The sequence below is a fragment of the Dromiciops gliroides genome, chromosome 2 (genome assembly GCF_019393635.1).
Source record: "Dromiciops gliroides isolate mDroGli1 chromosome 2, mDroGli1.pri, whole genome shotgun sequence".
Lineage (NCBI taxonomy): Eukaryota > Metazoa > Chordata > Mammalia > Microbiotheria > Microbiotheriidae > Dromiciops > Dromiciops gliroides.
The window spans coordinates 437,938,032-437,958,539 of NC_057862.1; the positions used below are offsets into that span (position 1 = coordinate 437,938,032).

The 20,508-nt window shown below is 46.1% G+C and overlaps 1 protein-coding gene across 1 annotated transcript in view; it reads left to right on the plus strand.

Moving 5' to 3' along the window:
• LOC122744035 (uridine-cytidine kinase-like 1) overlaps positions 1 to 20,508 on the plus strand; it is a 77,428-nt gene that overhangs the window by 17,627 nt on the left and 39,293 nt on the right. Inside the window, exons 8-17 of the mRNA XM_043989346.1 lie at positions 6,661 to 6,807; positions 7,460 to 7,584; positions 7,798 to 7,890; positions 8,348 to 8,455; positions 8,750 to 8,920; positions 9,035 to 9,229; positions 9,800 to 9,901; positions 10,514 to 10,576; positions 11,686 to 11,784; positions 12,043 to 12,290. Of these exons, the coding sequence (XP_043845281.1) occupies positions 6,661 to 6,807; positions 7,460 to 7,584; positions 7,798 to 7,890; positions 8,348 to 8,455; positions 8,750 to 8,920; positions 9,035 to 9,229; positions 9,800 to 9,901; positions 10,514 to 10,576; positions 11,686 to 11,784; positions 12,043 to 12,290 (1,351 nt within the window). The remainder of the gene's footprint in view (positions 1 to 6,660; positions 6,808 to 7,459; positions 7,585 to 7,797; positions 7,891 to 8,347; positions 8,456 to 8,749; positions 8,921 to 9,034; positions 9,230 to 9,799; positions 9,902 to 10,513; positions 10,577 to 11,685; positions 11,785 to 12,042; positions 12,291 to 20,508) is intronic.

Genomic DNA, 20,508 nt, shown 5'->3' on the forward strand with positions numbered 1-20,508 from the left:
ATAAATAGTCCTTGCTTTCGAGGAGCTCACGTTTTAATGGAGGAGAGACAATGTGCAAACATGTAAACACGTAAAAACAAGATATATATACAGGATGAATTGAGAGTAGGCTTATAGAGGAGGCATTGAGATTAAGGAGGACTGGGAAAGGCTTCTTGCAGAAGGTGGGACTTCAAGGAAGCCAAGAGCCAGAGATGATGAGGGAGAGCATTCTAGGCATGGGGGAGAGCCAGGAAAACTGCCTAGAGGAGATGGAATGTCATAGGTGTGGGGGACAACAAGGAGGCCAGAGTCACTGGATAGAAGAGTTTGTTGGAAGGAAGTGGGAAAGAGGAACAGAAAATTATACCTATGCCAGTGAATAATATGAATGATGGTGAAATGATGATTGGATTTCTTTTTTCTTTCTTTCTTTCTTTTTTTTTTTTTGGCGGGGCAATGAGGGTTAAGTGACTTGCTGAGGGTCACACAGCTAGTAAGTGTCTAGTGTCTGAGGCTAAATTTGAACTCAGGTCCTCCTGAATCCAGGGCTGGTGCTCTATCTGCTGTGCTATCTAGTACTTTTAGTACTCCATGGATCTGTGTTTTCATTGATAAGAATACTCTTGGAACCAACCTATTAGACCATCTCCACAACTTCCAAGATGGTCTTTTGAGAGTTGTGGTCCAAAAAATGCATCACTTTGTGGCTCACCTGGTGAGGAATCTCTTCAGACTTAGCTTGCTTTGATGCTTTATTTTCATGTGGATTGATCTTGTGTTGATGGAAGCTTTGGCACACAAGAATGCAAGACTCTGCCAAATTGGAAATACCTCATGATGGACCCAGCAATGATCAATAGGGATACCTAATTACAGATTGTGGTATCCCTGGGAGTACAGGACCTTTAGAATTCCTTAAGTCTATCCCTTGGTCTTCACATAGGGCCCAATTTAAAGAGTCCCACCCAGAATGATGTCTCTCAGCTTTAAAGATCTCCAGGGAAAGAATATCCACAGTCCCTCTTAGCAACCTATTCCCATTGCTACATAATTGACTATTGGCAGCAATGTGCGATATCATTGTGTGAGTGGTGGAAAATGAGGGAGAGGCCGTCTTTGTCTGTGTCAGCAAATGGGGAATATAAAATTTGGGAGAGAAGGGAAGCATAGGGCTGGGGAGAAGAGTGATAAACTTACGAAGTTTAGCCAGTGGAGAAGCAGCATGTCATAAGGGAAAGAACGTGGGAATTGGAGTCTCTAGTAGACTGGATTTCAGTGTGACCTCTGTCTCTTGGGATCATAGAATTATTTGGCTTTTTTTGTTTGTTTGTTTGTTTTGTTTTTGTTTTTAGTGAGGCAATTGGGGTTAAGTGACTTGCCCAGGGTCACACAGCTAGTAAGTGTGTGTTAAGTGTTTGAGGCTGGATTTGAATTCAGGTACTCCTGACTCCAGGGCCGGTGCTCTATCCACTGCGCCATCTAGCTGCCCCAGGATCATAAAATTAGAAATTTAGAGCCAAAAGGGACACTAAAGACCATCTAATCCAACTTCTTTATTTTGCAGATTAGGAAACTGAAGCCCAAGGTCAGCCAGGTGTCAGAGGCAGAATTTGCACCTGGATCCTCTGACTCCAAATCAGGTGCTTTTCCCACTGTATCACTTGTTACCTTATATGATCTTGGGCAGGTCATTTACCTCTTTGGGCCTCAGTTTCCCTATCCATTAAATGAGGTAGATAAATCAGCCCCTAACATCTCTTCTAGCTCTAAATTTATGATCTCACAATTCTATCTAGATTCTTGTTGCTGTCATCAGTGGACTTCTGGGTCATTCCTTCTCCTGAATTCATAACCTAGTTTATAGTCTGGTATTCCAACTTCTTCCCCCTATGAAAACCTTGGCCTTCTAGTTTTTCAGTAGTCCTCAATTTCCATGCACTAGGTCTCTGTCTGAGTGGCCATACCTTATACCTCTCTTATCTCACCCCAATTTCCTGTTCAACTGATTTTGACTCAGGTGCCAGAATGCCTGATTTAGGTGATGCCAGGAGGACAATACCTTTGTGCCTTCCTGGTCCCATTATGATACTTGTCAGATGTATCATTACTGTAATACTGTCCCCCGTTATTCTTATATGGATGTGGATACCCAGTTACCCAGTGTGTATAATCTAATACTCTAGAAAAATAATTAGCACCTTCAGGGTCCTTAGATTTTTATGAATGGTTCAACAAACATTTATTAAGGCCATACTGAGGGCAAAACACTATTCTATGTATTGGGAAGATGCAGAGTTTAAGTAGGCTATGTGCCTACATTCACATTCATAAATACTGGTGACCATAATACAAAATAGTACATCGATCGGCACATTAGAAAGATACTAAACAAATCGTTCCCTGAGGTTGGTCCAAGGGGGAAGGTCAGTACTGTTCAGGAGAATCAAAGAAGGTTCCTTGGAGGGGAGGTGGCATTTAAATTGGGCATTAGAGCTTGGGTAGTAGTAATTTAGCAGGCAAAGAGGTAAAGGAAAGACATTGCAAACATAGGGAAGAGCTCAGGCCAAAGCATTGCAGGGTGTGATTGGGCAATAGAGAATAGGCAGTTTTGACTGACGTGTAACCTGTAGAGGGCAGAATCATGTTAGAGAACACTGGAAAAGTGGGCTGGTGCCAGATTGCAGAGGGCCTTAAATGCCAGACCCAGGGGTTTGATGTATTCAGTATGCAGCAGGATCACAAAATGATTCAGAGCCACATGGAACCTTAGAATTAATCTAGTTCAACCCTCTCATTTTACAGTTGAGGAAAACGGGACCCAGTGAATTAATTTGCCCAAGGTCATACAGGCTGTAAGCAGTTAGTCAGGTTATGAGCCCAAGTTGTCTGACAACAAATTCGGTGCTCTTTCTATTGCACCAAGCTTCCCCATCCAAAAAATGTGGTGGAAGTGAAGATTTGGGGGCAAAGGGATGACATGACAAGATTTACTTATAAGTGTAATTAGTCTGATGGCAGAACAAAAGATAAATTAGAGGGGAAGAGAGCAGAAGTGACCTTTTAGGAAATTGTGATAATCCAAGGGGATCATAATCCAAGTTTGTACTGTGATAGTGGCATCAAAACTAGAGATTAGATAGATTCCAGAGATATTCTAGGAGGGGGGTTTTGTTTATTTGAGCCCGGCTCTTCTGCCTGCCTTAGTTCTGAAGCAAGGAACAACATACTTGTCTTGGATTTACAGAAGTCTTCAGAGTCAGTGATTTTCATTTGTAATGAGACTTAGGTTCTGACCCAAACCTGCAAATGACCGTCCCAGAGCTGCCAGTAAATAACACTCTAAATAACAAATGGGCAACTTTATTCTGATGAACAAATGACCAAACTAATTTGATGTACTTTTATCAGCGCCTTTTGTTTAACATCACAGTCACATTTGTTTTCATAGTCCCTTCCCCCTTCCTTTGCTCTTCATCTCCTTCCTCCACTATTGAACTCTGCCTCGTACCAAAGAAAACAGGCAACATAATATTCACTGTGACCTTGTCTGACAGGGTATTTAGTATCTCTCACCAGTAACCCTCCTATGGGAGGGATGTTTCATTATCTGTTCTCTGAAACCAGGATTTATCATTACAGTTATTTAGAATGCAACTGCCTTCTGGGTGTTTGGTTTTTTTCCCCATTTACATTAGTGTAATCATTGTGTATATATTGTGGCCTTGGTTCTTTACTCTGTCTACATTCATTCATGTCATGTTTCTCTGAATTGCCCATATCTGTCTTTAAAAAAACCCTTTTATTTTCTTATCACCTTAATTTCCAAATATGTCCTTCCTATCTCCTCTACCCAGGGTGACATCCTCTATAGTGAAAAATGAAAATGAGGGGAAAAAGTAGGTCAGCAAAACTATTGAAACATCAACTGAATCTGACAGTGTTATGTACCCATAGTCCCTCACCTCTGTCAAGAAGAGTAGAAGGTTGATTTTCTCACCACTTCTTTAGAGCCAAAGCTTGATTGTTACAAGTAGTGTTAACTTGGGGTTGGTTTTGGGTTTTTTGGATCTTTCCATTCACATTGTTCCAGTTAATTATGTGTATAGTTTTTCTGGTTCCGCTTACTTTACTTTGTATCAGTTCATGTAAGACAGATTCTACTGCTTCTCTGTATTCATAATTTCTTACAACACAGTAATATTCCATTACATTCATGTATCAGGGTTTACTTATCCATAGCTCAGTTGATATGCATCTACTTTGTTCCAGTTCCTTGATACTATAAAAAGTGCTGCTCTAAATATTTGGTATCTACTGATCTTTATAGCACAATAATATTCTATTATATTCACTTACCATAATTTGTTTAGCTTTTCTCCAATTAGTGGGCACCCACTTTTTAATTTTTTGCTATCACAAAAATGCTACTATTCATTCATGTATTCAACAAGCATTTATTAAATGCTTACTATGTGCTAGGTACTAGGGCTAAAAAGGACAAAAACAGTCCCTGCCCTCAAGGAGCTTACATTTTATTAGAGGGAACAATATGGATACAAGTCAGAACAAAATATATACAAAGGAATGTCTGAAGAATGGGGGTTATACTTGAATCTTTTTTTTTTTTTTTTGGCGGGGCAGTGGGGGTTAAGTGACTTGTCCAGGGTCACATAGCTAGTAAGTGTCAAGTGTCCGAGGCTGGATTTGAACTCAGGTCCTCCTGAATCCAGAGCTGGTGCTCTATCCACTGCACCACCTAGCTGCCCTATGGTTGTACTTGAATCTTAAAAGGAACTAGGGATTCTGTGAGATAGAGAGTAAAGTGCATTCCAGGCATGGAGGGAGAATACAAAGACCCAGAGTGGTGAGACCTGGAGTGTTATGAATGGGTACCATCAAGGCTAGTTTTTCTAAAACATGGAATGTATGAAGCAGAGTGATGTTCAGTAATCATGGAAAGGGAGGCTGGAGCCAGATTATGAAAGACTTTAAATGTCAGAGGAGTTTGTATTTGATTCTAGAGGTAATAGGAAGGCACCAATGTTTGTTGACAGGGTTAGGGCATCAGAGGAGAGAAAATGACATGGTCAGACCTGTGATCTAGGAGTATCACTTTGGCAGTTGTGTGAATTCGAGAGTGGAAAGGTAGGATTCAAGAAGGTCATTCAGGAAGTCATTGCAACTAGTCCAGGGGAGGGAGAGGGGGGTCTGGACTCAAGTGGTTGTAGTGTGAATAGAGAGAAGGGGACAGATACAAGAGCTAATGTGGAAGTTGAATTGACAAGATTTGGCCACTGACTGAATAGGTCAGATGAGTGAGAGTGAAGGGTAGATGATGACTTCTACCCTGCAAAGAGTTAAAAAGTGAAGTGATTGACTAGAGATAGGTTTTTCTAGGCATTTGGCTATGAAGGGTAGAAGAGACAATGCTACATATACATACTTTGGGATGTGTGTAATCTTTCTGTTTTTGACTTCCTTGGAACCTATGCTCAGCAGTGGGATTGCTAGGTTGAAAGATGTGAACATTTTAGTGACTCTTTCATAATTCCAAATTGTTTTTCAGAATGGAAACCAGACCTTTATAGCTCCAACAACAATATGTTGGTGTGCCTGTCTTCCTTTCTCATGACCCCTCTGTCAATGACTATTTTATTTTTTCTCATCTCTGCCAATCTGATGGATATAAAGTGAAACCTTGGAGATTTAATTTGCATTTCTCTGTTATGAGTGATTTATAGCACTCTTTCATATGACTGTCAGTAGTTTGTAATTCTTCTTTTCAAAACTTCTGTTCCTTTGACACTTATCTCCTAGGGACCAATTAATTCTAATTAAGACATGGCTAATTTTTACTGTGATGGATAGGAGGTGTACCCTATGGAAATATGTGTGCATGTGTGTATGCATATATGTATACATACACATGTGTATGTACGTATGCATACACATAATAACTTAGCCTTATAAATAATAACTCACGCCCCCTGCTATGTATAGAACCTTGTGTTACATTCTGATGGAGATGCAAAATTGAGCTGACAGTCTGTGCCCTCACGGAGCTTGCTTTCTACTTAGCATATAGATCATTTGGTTTTGAACCATAGCTATAATAGTCAACATTATATGATAGGTTGGGAGATGGAAAACAGAATGCTGTGAGAATATTCTTCTGCCAAATGAGGAGGTTGAACTCAGTGATTTTTAAGGTCTCTTTCAGATCTTGATCCTTTGATCCAAAGAAGCTTTTTTGTAATGTGATTCATTTTCCTTTATATAGCTGCTTAGTAAGGTCAAATTTTGTATCAGGTGTTCTTGTTGCTTAGCTTATATTTATCCACATATATAATGTAAAAATGTCCCTTGGGTTAGAGGTCCCTGGGTCAGAGTTCTAGAAAAGTCCCTAAGACTCAGTGCTGAAATGGTAGACTCAGGACCCCAGAGATATCAAAGAGGAAGTCCTTTGGGTCAGCATGGTGGAGAAATTAGGTAGACCGTCTACCCTATCGGCTGACTGTTCCTGGGAGGGCCAGCCTGGAGGGAACCTCTATGGGTCTCTGTGTTTTCCTGATAGGGCTCAGAGGTATGATTGTAGATTTTGGTGCATCCAAAAGGGACTTGGGACTGGGGGGCTAGACATAACAGTTGGTCTATTAGTGAAACTCTTATCCCTCTCAGGCCTTGCCAAGGCAGAGGACAAGGCCAAGGCCCACCGTGCCAAGAAGTTGGAAGCCAGCAGCAGTGCTGAGGAGGGGAGGAAAAAGGTCTTGGCCGCTAATGTGAAGAAAGAGGTGGTACCTATACCCGCAGCTCACCTGAGCACAGGTGAGTGGGTGGAAGGAGCTCCCCTAGTTCAGGAGAGAGTAATGCCAAAAAACGGGCTGATTCCTGTCCCAGTAATAATAATAGCTCACATTTATATTAAGCTTTTCAAAGCACTTGACAGACAGTTGATCCCCACAATAATCCTGAGATTATTCCCATTTTACAGATAAGGAAACTGAAGGTCAGAGAGGTTAAGTGACTTGCCCTGGGTAGCACAGTATCTGTGACAGGATTCAAACGCAGCTTTTCCTGACATCAAATCCAACTCTTGATGCTGTTTACCTCACTGTCTTCTCTGATGGCCTGGGGAAAAGACAGGGAGGGGTTAAGGGTCCTAGCACAGTCCCATGAACTGTGCTGGCTCTTAGCAGGGCAGAGAAAAAGAAGGCCAGATAGCTTCAAAATGCTGTGTGTTCCCATGGTCTTATAAATGGGGAAAGAAAATTACTTTGGGCAGGCAGATTCTAAGGAGAAATATCAGATGTGGGTGGACAAGACATAGACTTACTTCTAAGCAGAAAACCAGTACATATCATTATTTGAGTACAGGCTTTCTGGAATGTGAAGACTGGTGCCATGCATGGCCTTCCTCTCCTGTCCAGGCCCCTCTTTTATCCCTTTCTCCCCACACTCATTACTTCTTGACCTCCAGGGAGCCCTGAGGAGCAGTGGCAAAGAATCCTCCATGAGAAGGGGGAGGTTGTCTGTCCCACCTGTGGAGTCATCACCAGGAAAACCATTGTAGGCCTCAAAAAGCACATGGAAGTTTGTCAGAAGGTAAGGATGTGGTTAGCTCCTGGGGCCCAGGGCTGGGGATGCAGCAGGACCCAGATGTCCTGGAATCAAGAAAGCTGCCTCCTCTTTGCCTGGAGCCCATTCTGCACAAGGCCTGAAGGAAAGAAGGGAGACGGTGAAGGAGGGGGAGGATCTTGTCTCCTCTTGGCCCCTGCCCCATGCCTGACTGGGAGTGGGGGTGGGGGGGCTATCCAGCTGCAGGATGCGCTCAAGTGTCAGCACTGCAAGAAACAGTTCAAGTCAAAGGCAGGGCTCAACTACCATACCATGGCAGAACACAGCAGCAAGGTATGACTGCCCCATCTTCCTTAGCCCTGATCCTTCTCCTTCTACCGATGCGCTGCCCTCTCAGCCCACTGACCCATTGACTTACTCCCCAGCTGCATCCCTCTGTTTAAGACAGGCTGGTAAATTATCATCTTCTTGCCCCTCCTTGGCATTTACATTAGATGAACTTGTTGATTACTAATAAGAAGGAAGATGTGATTCTGGGGATGGTGGAAGAGTGTGTATGTGTAGGACATGTGCATGTGTGTGAGGTTTGTGTGTGTGTGTGTTTCACATGGAAGGGATTGAGGTATGGAAATGGGAAGGGACAGAGGCATGTCATATGCATGTATGGGTTGGAATAGGAAAAAGCATGTCTATACGGGGGAGGGGGAAACAGCAAAAGTTTGTATGTATTGTTGAAAGGGAAAGTCCTTTGTAGGATGCTCACTCCAGCTTTGACCCTGTCTGTTCCTAGCCTCAGACCCTGACAGATGTGGAGCCTTCAGAATTGGATGAACAAGAGGAACGGGAGCGTTTGAGGAAGGTTCTGAAGCAGATGGGGAAGCTCAAGTGTCCCAATGAGGTCAGTATCTGTTCCCTACCCCACAGTCTCCATGCTTCTCATCCCCACTACCCCTGTGTTTGAGATCACTCATTTTGGGGAGGGTCCCCAAGCAGGGAACTTGTCGTGGTCAATCTGAAAGAGACAGTGGACAATGCCTGTCATTGAAAAGGGTTCTTTAATTTCTATATGCCTCTATTTCTCATTATGAAATGGACACTGGTGGGCTTCTGTGTCTCTGGTCCCTCTTCCCAAAGTGATTGGGACTAAGCCTGGGTGGGGTCTTCTGTCTCTTAGTGAATGTTGTACCCACAGGGCTGTGCAGCTGCCTTCTCCAGTCTCATGGGATACCAGTACCACCAGAGACGCTGTGGGAAGCAGCCATGTGACCTAGACAGTCCTATGTTCACCTGTCCTCACTGTGGTAAAACCTATAAATCCAAGGCTGGCCATGACTACCACCTCCGTTCAGAGCATCCTACCCCGGTAAGACACCCTTTCTTCTCTTCCCTGTAACTATATGTTCATTTCCCTGAACATCTACTCTCGGAAATGCAATACTTTCCACATAATGTTATGTTACTACCTTTTCTTGCATAGCCTCCTGAGGAGCCTGCGGGAAAACCTCCTGAACCAGATGTTGAGATGGACATGGAACGGACACCAAGTGGACGGATCCGCCGGACATCTGCCCAGGTGGCAGTGTTCCACCTCCAGGAAATAGCAGAAGATGAGCTAGCACGGGACTGGACAAAGCGGCGGATGAAGGATGACCTTGTGCCTGAAACCAAGAGGGTGAGACACCTAGGGGAAGGAAGTGTTAAGTAATTTGGGGCTGGTCATTTGCCCTCTTTAGTTCCCTGCTTGAAGATCACTGGCCATATATCACTGCCCTGACAGGTGACTTCAAAAGTCATTTACATTTTTTCCTATCTCCAAAAGGCCTGGGTCTCCAGACAAGTTGTCCCACTGCCTCATTTGGGCACCCATTGCTATAACTACTTTACACCTCCTTAGCATCTAACCTAACTTCCTCTGGCCCCAGTATTGGTTACACAGTTTATTTTTCATATTTATACTGTAGTTTTGTATAGACTCTCCTTGGGGGGGAGGGGAGGGGAGGATGGCCTTTGGAGTGCCGGTTATAGCTGTAGAGAATGCCTTCCATCCCCTCTTGCATGGTTCTTTTGGCACCGTGGTTCCAGGTTAGTAGATGACTTAGAGTATGATTGAACAGAATGGGGTTGGAGGGAGGAGGTAAGGGCATCAGCCACAGATTACCTGGTGCTCTCCCACCCCCATCACAAAGAGAGCCGGTGTGTGGGGAAGGCTGCCCTGTCGTCCATCACACACATTGTTTGGCAGCTTAATTACACTCGGCCAGGACTCCCAACACTGAATCCCCAGCTGCTGGAGACGTGGAAGAATGAAGTGAAGGAGAGAGGTCATGTCAACTGCCCTAATAATGTAAGGATAAGAGGTGGTGGGGAAACTGGGGAAGGAGAAGAAAGAGTCCAGACTTGACCCTCCCTGGGAAGGGCCCACCTGTGTCCCTAGCCCTGACTTTAAACAAACTCATAGATGTGAGGAAGCTCTTCTGAAGGAGTAGATGAGTCACAATCTAGTTTCCTTGAGTACTGGGGTCATTGAGCAAGCATTCATACTGCCCATATGCTAGAGGTCACATGTGTGAGGAGGGGTTCAGGTCTGGGGATTTGCTCTGAGATTCCCATGGACACAAATAAGAGATAAGCTCTCTACTCCAACCTTTGACCCCCTCTTCCCTTCCTTGGAGGTAGGTAGGTCCAGGAAACTCTCCCGCTATAATTCTTTCTCACGGGGAGGGAGATAATGTGGAATGATCGTATGCCTATGGGCACTTTTATGGGGTCAGGCCCATCTTAGGCCCATAAAGTCCTAGAATGTTATAATTGGAAGAGACCTCAGAGGCCAGCTGGTCTTATTCCCTCCAGTTACCTGAGCAGGGGATCCTGGTTCCCAGGGGAGGGAGTGTTACACACAAGAAAGCAGCAGCATCCCATGATTCTCTTCTCCCTCTGTCTTCTGTCTCCCTCCCAGTGCTGTGAAGCCATCTATTCTAGTGTGTCTGGGCTGAAAGCCCACCTGGCCAACTGTACCAAGGTCAGTCTCCTGTTCCTTCACCCAGGATTCTGTTTGTGGGAAAGGTCCTTAGCAGTGGTAAACCTCTCCTTGTGCAGAAGTTGCTGGGCCACAATGAGAGGAGGGGTTTAAATGGAGGGAATAATCCCTTCACAGTTACCTGTACAAAAGAAGGAAAGGATGCCCTCTTTATTAATCCAAAGTAGTAGAAAATCTTCCCCTTTGTTAGGGTCTATTGCTAGGCCTTAAAGAGGCATCACAGAAGAACTGGATGAGCCAATCAGTGCTGAAAATGGTCCCTTTTATTTGGCCTGTTTTAATGAAAGGCCATATGACTTAACAGGAGACACCCAAGGGAGCTCTAAGAGGGAAGCAGGGGTCACAAGGAAAGGCTTTGGAACAGGATCTCACAACCTGTAAAACTACAACAGCCTCCCCACTCAGGACCGACCATTCTAGAGAAGCTCAGGAATGGTGACTGTCAGGCTGTGGCCCATTGTTACATCTAATTCTGCCTTCTTTCCTCTTATCAGGGTAGTTCAGGTATTTTGTGGGGAAGACAGTTTTCTCATTCAGGCAGGTCTGATGGGTGCTTCCCTGACTGAACTCAGTTGGGAAACTAATTAGTAGGTTACAGGAAGCAAGATAGGATGTGACTGGGAGAGAAAAAAAGATTAGACCTAGAAAATCAAAACTTTTTCCAGACTACAACACCCTTCTTACTCTGGGACTACTCAAGAAGGCTCCCAGGGAAGTCAGACTCATGTATATAGCATCATTCTAAGGCCTATTCCCAGTGTCCCATTTCACCCAGACAGGTGGGACATCCTTCCCGAAAGACTCGTTGTTAAGGGGCCTACTGTGTCTTTCCTTTGAAATCTGGCTCACTGGACAGGGCCCCTGAGGCCTATGTACTTCATTGTCCCTGGGCTGCAGCTGGAGCCCCTGTGGGAGGAGAGGAAGATTTTGTATATGTGTTGGGGGTGGAGTAGAGAATGGATGTTTGTGTTGCCTGTCTTTGTTTGGGTTTCAAGATTTCCCAGCTGCGGTTCAGCACATTCTAAGGCCTTGTGAGACTGGGAAAGGGTGGAGGGCTTAGGGGATCATGAAGCCAGCTCTGTCTACTGCAGGGAGACCACTTGGTGGGGAAGTATCGGTGCCTCCTGTGTCAGAAAGAGTTCAGCTCGGAGAGCGGTGTTAAATACCACATCATCAAGACACATTCAGAGGTGAGGACCATGGAATGTTAACTAAACCTCCTTTGTAACCATCCTAGCAATAAAGGTTCCCAGCCTGGTCCTCCTGGAGTCAGGAGTGGGTGGAAGGATGTCTGGGTTTGACTCTGGAAAGGATGGGGAGAGGGAGTCTGTCATATAGTGAGATTGGAAAGGCAAGATTTAAGGAAAAGCTGACTTTTAGCCATGCTAGACATGGGGAATCTCTTCTGAATTCCCTAGGCTTCACTGAGTGCTTTCTTCTCTCCATAGAACTGGTTCCGAACCTCAGCAGACTCCCCACCCAAACCCAAGAGCAGGGAGCAGCTCTCTGCCAAGGAGAAGAAGAAAAGCACATCAAGTGGAAAAAAGCGGGGCCGAAAACCCAAGGAACGGCCCTCTGAGGGCCCCCCCCCAAAGACTTCCCCCAAGCCCCAGGACGATTGGCCCTTGGGTGGTCGAGACAAGGGGAATCGAGTGGTGCCCAGCCGGAAATCGGGAGCCAGTAAGGTGCCTGAGAAGTGAGCAGAGGTTGGGGCTGGGGGAGAGGGTGGGAGCTGGGGAGGCCAGGCTGCTTCTCAGACTGTCTGGGTACTGAGTTTACAGGCCAGGGAGAGGAGAAGGGAGGGGAGGAGGGAGCTGGCTCCGATCTCCCGTCCCTAGTTCTTTGGCTTTCCTATCCTTCTCCCTATCTCCCTGGCCACTCCTTTGGAAGGAAGAAGAAAACCACTCCAGGGACCTGCTCCTTAGCCTTGTTTAACTGAGAGAGGCTGTGGCAGCCCATCTAAGGTTTTGTCAGTTAGTCCATCCACATGCATAGTCATGTCATACACATGCTTGCCTGGGTTGCAATGTACTCAGGTTGGGAAAGGGGCCAGTTGGTGTGCACAGGTAAACACACACACACACACACACACACACACACACACACACACATGCCTGGGTTGCAGTGTGCTCAGGTTGAGGAGGGGACCAGTTGGTGTTGAAAGGGAGAAGAAAGTGCAATAGGGGTGGGGGATTCTTAGGGGGTAGCAGCAAGATTTTCTAAGGGAAGGATGGGGACTTGATCTCGCGGCCTCTCAGGCTATTGTGCTTTGGGGGTATGGGAGATGGAGTGAGAGAGATCCATGGCTTGATGATCTCTCAGAGCCAAGACCTTGGCATGCTTGGCAATTGCTTGAGCAGGATCCTGCCTGAGTGGAGGCCCTAGGAAAACCTCCCTCCTCTTCCCATATCCCCAGGGATAAACTGACTTTGGGGCTACTGGTATTTGGAGAAGGAGGGAAAGGGAATGCTGCCTGGGTTCTCAGCTCCCCTTGCTGGGGCTGGAGGGACAGATTTCAGCTTTAGCTGAAGGAATGACAGGGTCTGGACTTTCCTGTATTTTTCCTACTGACCCTACATTCACATTTCTGATTTCTCAGCCTCTGGATAGGACAGGTACTGGGCCTGTTCTCAGGAGAGCCCTCGTTCTATGCCCTCAGGGCACTGTGTTTCTGTCAAGGGGTGCTTATAGTTTCTTGGGAAGAGATTTGAGTGACCTGGGACCCAGCCTAGGTCCTTGGCTTTTCTTCCTCTCAACACTGTAAGCCTGAACCCCTGTAAGCCACTTTCCTGGAGAGATCCCTTATATCCTAGGTAGTCCCTTTGTATCTCCTCATCCCTTTTTCATGTCTTTTTCCTCCCTTCTGTGTCTGTCTACTTCCCTCCACCAGAGGGTATAGTGAGACTAAGAATTGAAGGACCAACTAATATGGACAAATACGGGCACTCTTAAAACACCTTCCGTCCTTCCCTTCCTTTGGGAGCTGCACTCTTAGGAGACTTGCCCATCCATCATTCTTTATCTCTGTGTTGGCTTCTCTGGTCCCCGGGTGGAGTTGAGGGAAGGTGAATTTCATCCCTGTAGCTCAGGTGCCCTGTAGTACAGGGCTCCACATCCACTAGGTTCTGTATGCAACAGTCATACACATGGCTGGCAGTGATAGAGAGCCCAGTTGTGCAAGGCCCCCTTGCTCTCTCTGCGCTTGACCTTTATCAATTTTCTCCAGTCATAGTATCACAGGATTTAGAGATTTTGACAGATAAGAAACTAAGGCCATGAATTGAGAATGTCAGACTCCAGACATGACTCCACAACTTTTTTCCTCCCTCACTACACCATGGTGCCCAATCTGGCTGCTGCCTCAGAGACTAGAAAGTAGAGTTAATAAGTAATGACCACTCCAGGGATGCTGATGATAGGAAAGGCCCACAGCTCTTCATCTGCTTCCTCTTGTGCAGTGACCTCCAGGATAGGTTCCAGACTCCCTGGGTTGGAATCAGACAGTATGTGGCACCTACTTTGTGGGTGGTGAAAGATGAGTGTCCCCAAGATGAGAGTGCCTAGCACTGGTCAGGTGGTTAATAAATTCTAATTTCTCGAAGGTGATGGGAGGCAGGCTTTCTTGCAGGAATTGCCCCCAACAGACCTCCCCAGTAAGCACTTGGCATCCACTGTAGGCTTGCCTTTGCCCCCAGCCATCTGGCTGATCTCAGAATCTCCTTTGGGGCTTTTTATCTCCAGCTTTAATGGGGAAAAAGAACTAGGTGGAAGGCTGGAGGTGGCAAGGGAGGATTGAATGTGGATCTTTGGGAAACTGGAAGGAGTTCTAACCTCACTGTGTCATAGCTTTAGAGCTGGAAGGCAACCTTGGAGGTCATTCTGTCCAGCCCCTTCGTTTTACATTTCAGACACTGAGGCCCTGAGAAGTCACAGTCCCCAAGGTAGAAGAGCTAACCTTTGAACCTGGGTGCTCTGACTCTTGCCATTCTATTTTGTGCTTATGATGGAGACTGGTCAAGGCAAGGTGGAATTGACAAGGAAGGGGTAGCTGTGGACTAGCCAATTTGTAGAAGTCAAGGTTGGCTTTTCTCCTTCTTCCTCCCAGGAGTCAGTGTGAGCCCAGGTAGGAAAGGTCACCTGAGATGAGGAGCCAGACAGAATGTAAAAGGGAAGTCAGGCTAGTACACGCACACAAGCTTACACCGCCTCCCCAAACACAAATTGTTTTGAGATTATTTGCTGTTCTGGGTTATCTGTGCCACCACTCCCCTCCGTTAATTCAGATAATAGATATAATGTGACCCAATTTATCGCTGGGTCTTCCCTCCAACCCTATCCTCTTCCCTCCCAAAAAAAGAAGAAAGCCCCTTAAAGTTGAGGGAGGATTTGGATATAGCTAAAGATATGAAGGGACTGCTGTAAGTGGGCTGGTTGGGGAAGGGGTCTCTGCTCCCCCGGGTGTCCCCAAGGACCCATTTGCAAGAGCTGCAGTCCATGATGTGAATTTTTAGATTTGCCCGGTGTGTGTCTCCTAGATATTGTGAGAAAGCCAGTTGTCTTCACAAGTAACAGATGATTTTATATCCTTTTTATACTATAAATTGTCTAATCTTTGACACTTTGGTGCTGTACCCTGGGGGAGCTAGTGCTTCCCTGAGCCTCAGAAGCTGAGAATTTGGATCACAGTGGCAGGGCCAGGACCACTTTCCCTTACTCCCTCCGGCTACTGAAACTCAGCCAGGGGTCTGAGTGTCTAGTGACTCAGGCTGTGACTGCCATCTCTCCCACCCCCAAAAAGAGCCTTCAGGGCAGGGTCCACCCAGCACAGATCCATGGGGAAGGTGGATGTAGCTAGGCTAGTTTCCTGCTCACAGACCCTCACAGGGAGGCTAGGCTCAGGGATACACCTCACAAAGATAATTTCCCTTCTGAGCCATCTTACCCCCAATTGACCCAGTTGCCTCTGAATAGTGTATGACCAAGACTGAGGTTAATGCTGTCTCCTGGGGGCAGGGATAAAAGGGGAGTAAGAGAATTCTCCGCTTAGGGCTGGGACACTGTCACTGCTTTCCATGTCCTAGGCTAGGGTTTTAGGGCCAGGTGCATCGGAGGGGCTGACCCTATATGGTGGTAGTCTTAGAGAAGTTAGGCCTTTCCCTCTGCTTTACCTTGGAATGAGGGGGCGGAGACACTATCAGGAGGTCTCCAGTCTGAGGGAAGACACAGGAATAGATTTAAAGATTCAAACAAGTGGAAATTGATAGTTAAAAGAGAGAAAAGCCAAGTGGTGAAGGGATGCAGAAAAAATAGGGGGTGGGGAGGAGAAGGGTAACAACTTAGCACTGAGCTCTTTGAGGTATCAGAAGGGGTCACTTTGCTTAGATGATCAAGTTTGGAAGAAGGCTAGTGGCAGAGTAGAGGTGGTATGCGCTATGTTCCAGGCACACACCATTTCTTCTATTCTCAATTGTCTTCTCTCAACCTTTAGCTAATTCTTCCCATTCCTGAGGCTCCTGGGAATAGACATTTATTGGTGTCAGAGGTGTATGTGGAGAGGGTAGTGGAAGTAGATGCCATGGATGGGAAAGAGGAGGTCTCTGCCCTCAATTCTTCAGTTAATATTCTTTTGGGAGACCAGGTGGTCACCACTCCTCACCAAGGAATCCCTGGGGGTGGAGGGTTGAACTCCAATGCAAGACGGGTCCCTATTAACTTGGATTTTAGCACTTTACTCTCCCCTGGGTAAATTGGGTGTGTGGGTTCCACTGGCTTTGGTACGGATGGGCAGGTCTGGGTCACATCTGGAATAGCTGCAGGCAGGTGAGGGCTTAAGCGCTGCAGCCACCGCCCTCCACCCTCCACCCCCCACCCCAACATGTCATTTTTCCCCTGCTTCCCCTCCTGCCAGAAGGGGCAGTGCCGGCACCGAGTTCCTGACTCATGCTGTCCCTATCCTGAAAACACACACACAATCTCTTGCTGCCGCTGACATATTCAAGGCCACCTTCTCCAGATCTACCTCTGACCTTGCTGGGGCACCCAAATCCAGCCCTCAGTGGTAGGGAGATGGGTGTGTGTGTATGCAGAGAGGAAGGCCAGCGCTTGCACAGGAAAAGGGAGATCGGGGTGGGGGGAGGGCAGAGTTTGGGTATGACAGAGGGGTGGGCAAAATTTCAAGGGAAAAAAGAAAAGGATGCACTTTATTTGCACGTGCAGAGGCGATGGGGGCAGGGTAATACATTTGCCCAAGCCTTCCATGAGGGCTCTGAAATCTGCCCTTTCACAGATTCCTCACCCTCCCCAAATAGCCTCTGACCCTTGCCGCCGGGGTCATTTTGGGACTGGGAGGGCTGGACTTGGAAGAGGTCTTGCTTTCCCTTCTCCTCCCACCCCACCACTGCCGATTCAGATTCACCAGTTGGAGCAGGTCGGGAGAGACCCCTGGACTTGTCCGCCTGTCCCAGCCCATCAGAGCGTCCTCTCCCTTTGGGCTTCGTTTGGTTTTTATGCCCATTCTTAGACATAAGTGCATTTTGGAAAAAGAAGTTTCAATTTATCCCTTGTAACCACATATATACATATATATTATATCTACAAAGTGTTTATTTGCGAGAGGCGTTTTAACGGCAACCTACCCGAGGCTGAGCCCCCCCCCTCCCCCCAAGCGTGATGATCGGTGCCCTCCTTAATCACCGGCTAGCATGGGGCAAAAGTTGGTAAGGCCCCAGCCAGAGGGTACGTCCTGTAAAGCCCGGGGCCAGCGAGGACCGGGCTGGAAGTCGATTCCTGTATGTACGAAAATGACCGTATCAGATAAATGTTTATTGATTCTTTTTCATGACTTGGGTGCGAGTGAGTTTCTTGTGCAGGTGTGGGGAGGGTCAGAAGTGGGCCTGACATACACACTCTTACGCCACACACATACACATAACACATACACCCCACATACACACATACACAAATAGCCCCACACATACCATACCACATACATACACTTACCATACACACACCACACATGTACACATCACACACACACACACACACACACACACACACACACACACACACCACACACCCCTTCTAGACCAAGCTGGACTGAGGAAGGCTGAATGGCTCCAGAATATGAAGCCCCTCCTCTGGAGATGTGAACTTGGGAAAGAGGTGGGGAAAGGACCTTGAATGCATCTTCTGGGATGGTTCCCCAGCACTTACCCTACCTTCAGATTCCTCTGAGGTCCCAGAATCACTGGGGAAGCAAAAGTACCATAAACAAATCCTACCCTCAAGGACTTTACATTGTGAGGGGTGTGGGACATTAGATCTAGATGAAGCTTTCCCTGGTCCCACTTACTCCTTCCTAACTCCCTAGTTGGTACTAATCTTTCTCCTATACCACATACTGCTTTGCAGTTGTAGTACCTTTACTGTAGGTGTGTAGTAGAATTACTGTTCTGGTCTTATCCCCTTTCTGGTGTGTAAGAACCTTGAGTATAGGGACCCAGTCTTACGTAAATTTCATTTCTCCCTTCCCTCCCTATTGTCCACCAGTGCCTTAGCACAGTTCTTTGGAGGTAGAAGGAGCTTATTGTTTCTTGATTGAACGAATGAATGAACAGAGACATGCGAATAGCTATGATACAAGTTTGAGAATAATTAAGTGCACACCTAAGATAAAACAAAGGTTTTTTTTAAAGCGATTCAGGGAGAGAGGGATTATGTCTAACTGAGTAGGTGATGAAAGGCTCTAGCAGTCCTATGAACAGTGCCTTAAAGAATGGAAAAATTTCTTCTGATAGAAATGTGGGTGAAGACTTTCTGGCATAAATGCAATGCAAATGTGATATAACAGGCATTTATGAAGTGGCTCTCTTGTATAAAGCATTGCACTAGGTGCTGGGAGGTCTCAAGATGCACTGGACACAGACCCAGCTCTCAGAGAGCTTACATTCTACTATAAGAAATAATGGTTGCAATTTATAGAGCACCTTATATTTGATACAACAACTCTATGAAGTAGGTACTACAGATATTATTGTTTTCACTTTATAGATAAGTTAACCATGTCACAGAAGTTATATTTTCCCCATGGGTATTAAATGTCAGAAGTGGGGTTTGAATCAAAGTCCAAGACCCTTTCTACTACACCACACTACCTTTCAGTTCAGTTTAGCATCTATTGAGTTAAGGTATTTGTTGGTAGTCATGTAGTGCAGGAACTTGGAAATATGGGACTGGAGTGCTACAAAGAGACTGGAGGTGAAGACAGAATTAGGAGTCAACCGCATAGAAGGGATACTTGAAATCCCTGGGGATGAATGAGATCAGCAAGGTAGAGTCTAGAGAGCAAACAGGAAAGAACAGAACATTAGAGGATATTGATGTTTAAGGGGTGGCAGGACGAAGAACCTGCAAAAGAAACAAGAAGCAGTCAGAGAAGTAGCAGAACCGTGGGAGTGTAATATCACCCAAGCCAAAGAAATAGAAGATCTCAAGAAAGAGGGAGTGGTTCATAGTATGGAATGCCATAAGAAGTTCAAGGACTAAAAAAGTCGGGGAATTGAAGTAATATGTCAATGGGTCTCGAGACAGTCATTTTGTAGAACGATAGGGATTGAAACTAGTTTACAGGGAGTCGAGGTAAGGATGTAAACTAAAAATTATGAAGGAGAGGAAAAAGGACGATAGCTTAAAAGGAAGACCTTGTCACGGTCAAGGGAGTATTTCGGGGCGGGGTGGTGGAGATAACGGGATGGCTGAGCAAGTTTTGCTGGCTGAGAAGGGAGCCCACGAAAAGGAAAACTGAATATGCAAGAGAGGGAATGATCTGCAAGCCCAGTTTGGCTAGAATACTGTATAGAATGGGTAAAGAAGGGCAAATTGCAAAAATAAGATGGAGCTGGATTATAGAGGGCTTTGAATGTCAGAATCATTTTATTCCGTAGTCGACGAGAAACTACACATTTCTGAGCTGGTATTACAGGAGTCCTCGTTTTCTAGGGCTCCTCTGCTTCAGGCACAGTCCATTTCATTACTCCGAACCCTAACTGATTGTGACCTACGGGAGATTTAGGAGGGCACAATGGAACTGATTCCCTGCCTACGGTGTGCTTTCCAGCAGAATTGCTCGAAACTGACCAGAGCCTTCCCCACCCCCCACCCCAGCCTCTATCTCTCCATCACCCCAAATTCGCCTCGTACCCCATCATAGTCCGAGCCTCTTTCTGGCCCCAGTCTTCTTCACCTCACACGGCTCATTCCTCAGCCCCAGCCTCAGCCACCAGGCTGGGAACGAACACTTCTCAGAATTTATTGTGGCTAAAGAGTTGGTGGAGGAAGGACGAAGTAGATCCAGAGTTAGGTCTCTGTACTAACTTTCCTAAGGGGTGAGAGGCACGAGAGGGCTGACGTCTGGAGAAGTAACTTGTTGAAATGTGCTGGGGCATCTGCGGTGCAGTCCGGGCTCCTGCTTCTCACTAGGTCTAGCATTTCTAGGTCACCGCTCTGGAAACTACAGACATTCCACTTAGCTCCTCAGCCTGGTGCTCCGCTTGCAGAGAGGACCGAATGTTGGGAGAGGAGGGGGTAAGAGACAGTGGTCACATGAACAAGAAGAATTCTTGGGGGAAAGAACTTAAACTCCCTTTGGAACTATCTCGGCTGGACAATAATTTCGATTTAATTAGCTTTTATTAAAGTAAAGCTCTTCCTTACGTGTACAGTGTTGTACAGTGGCACAGGTGGTAGGGTGGGAGGTGCGGTGGGTGAGGGTGATATTAAGATGAAAAACAGCACAATTTCTGTCCCGAAGAAGCGTACTTTATGGTAGCAGTAGGGGCGGAACGTGATAGGGAAGTGATCGAATGAAATGACGCGTAGATAAATTAAAATACAAGACAAGGTGTGATGAGGTTAAA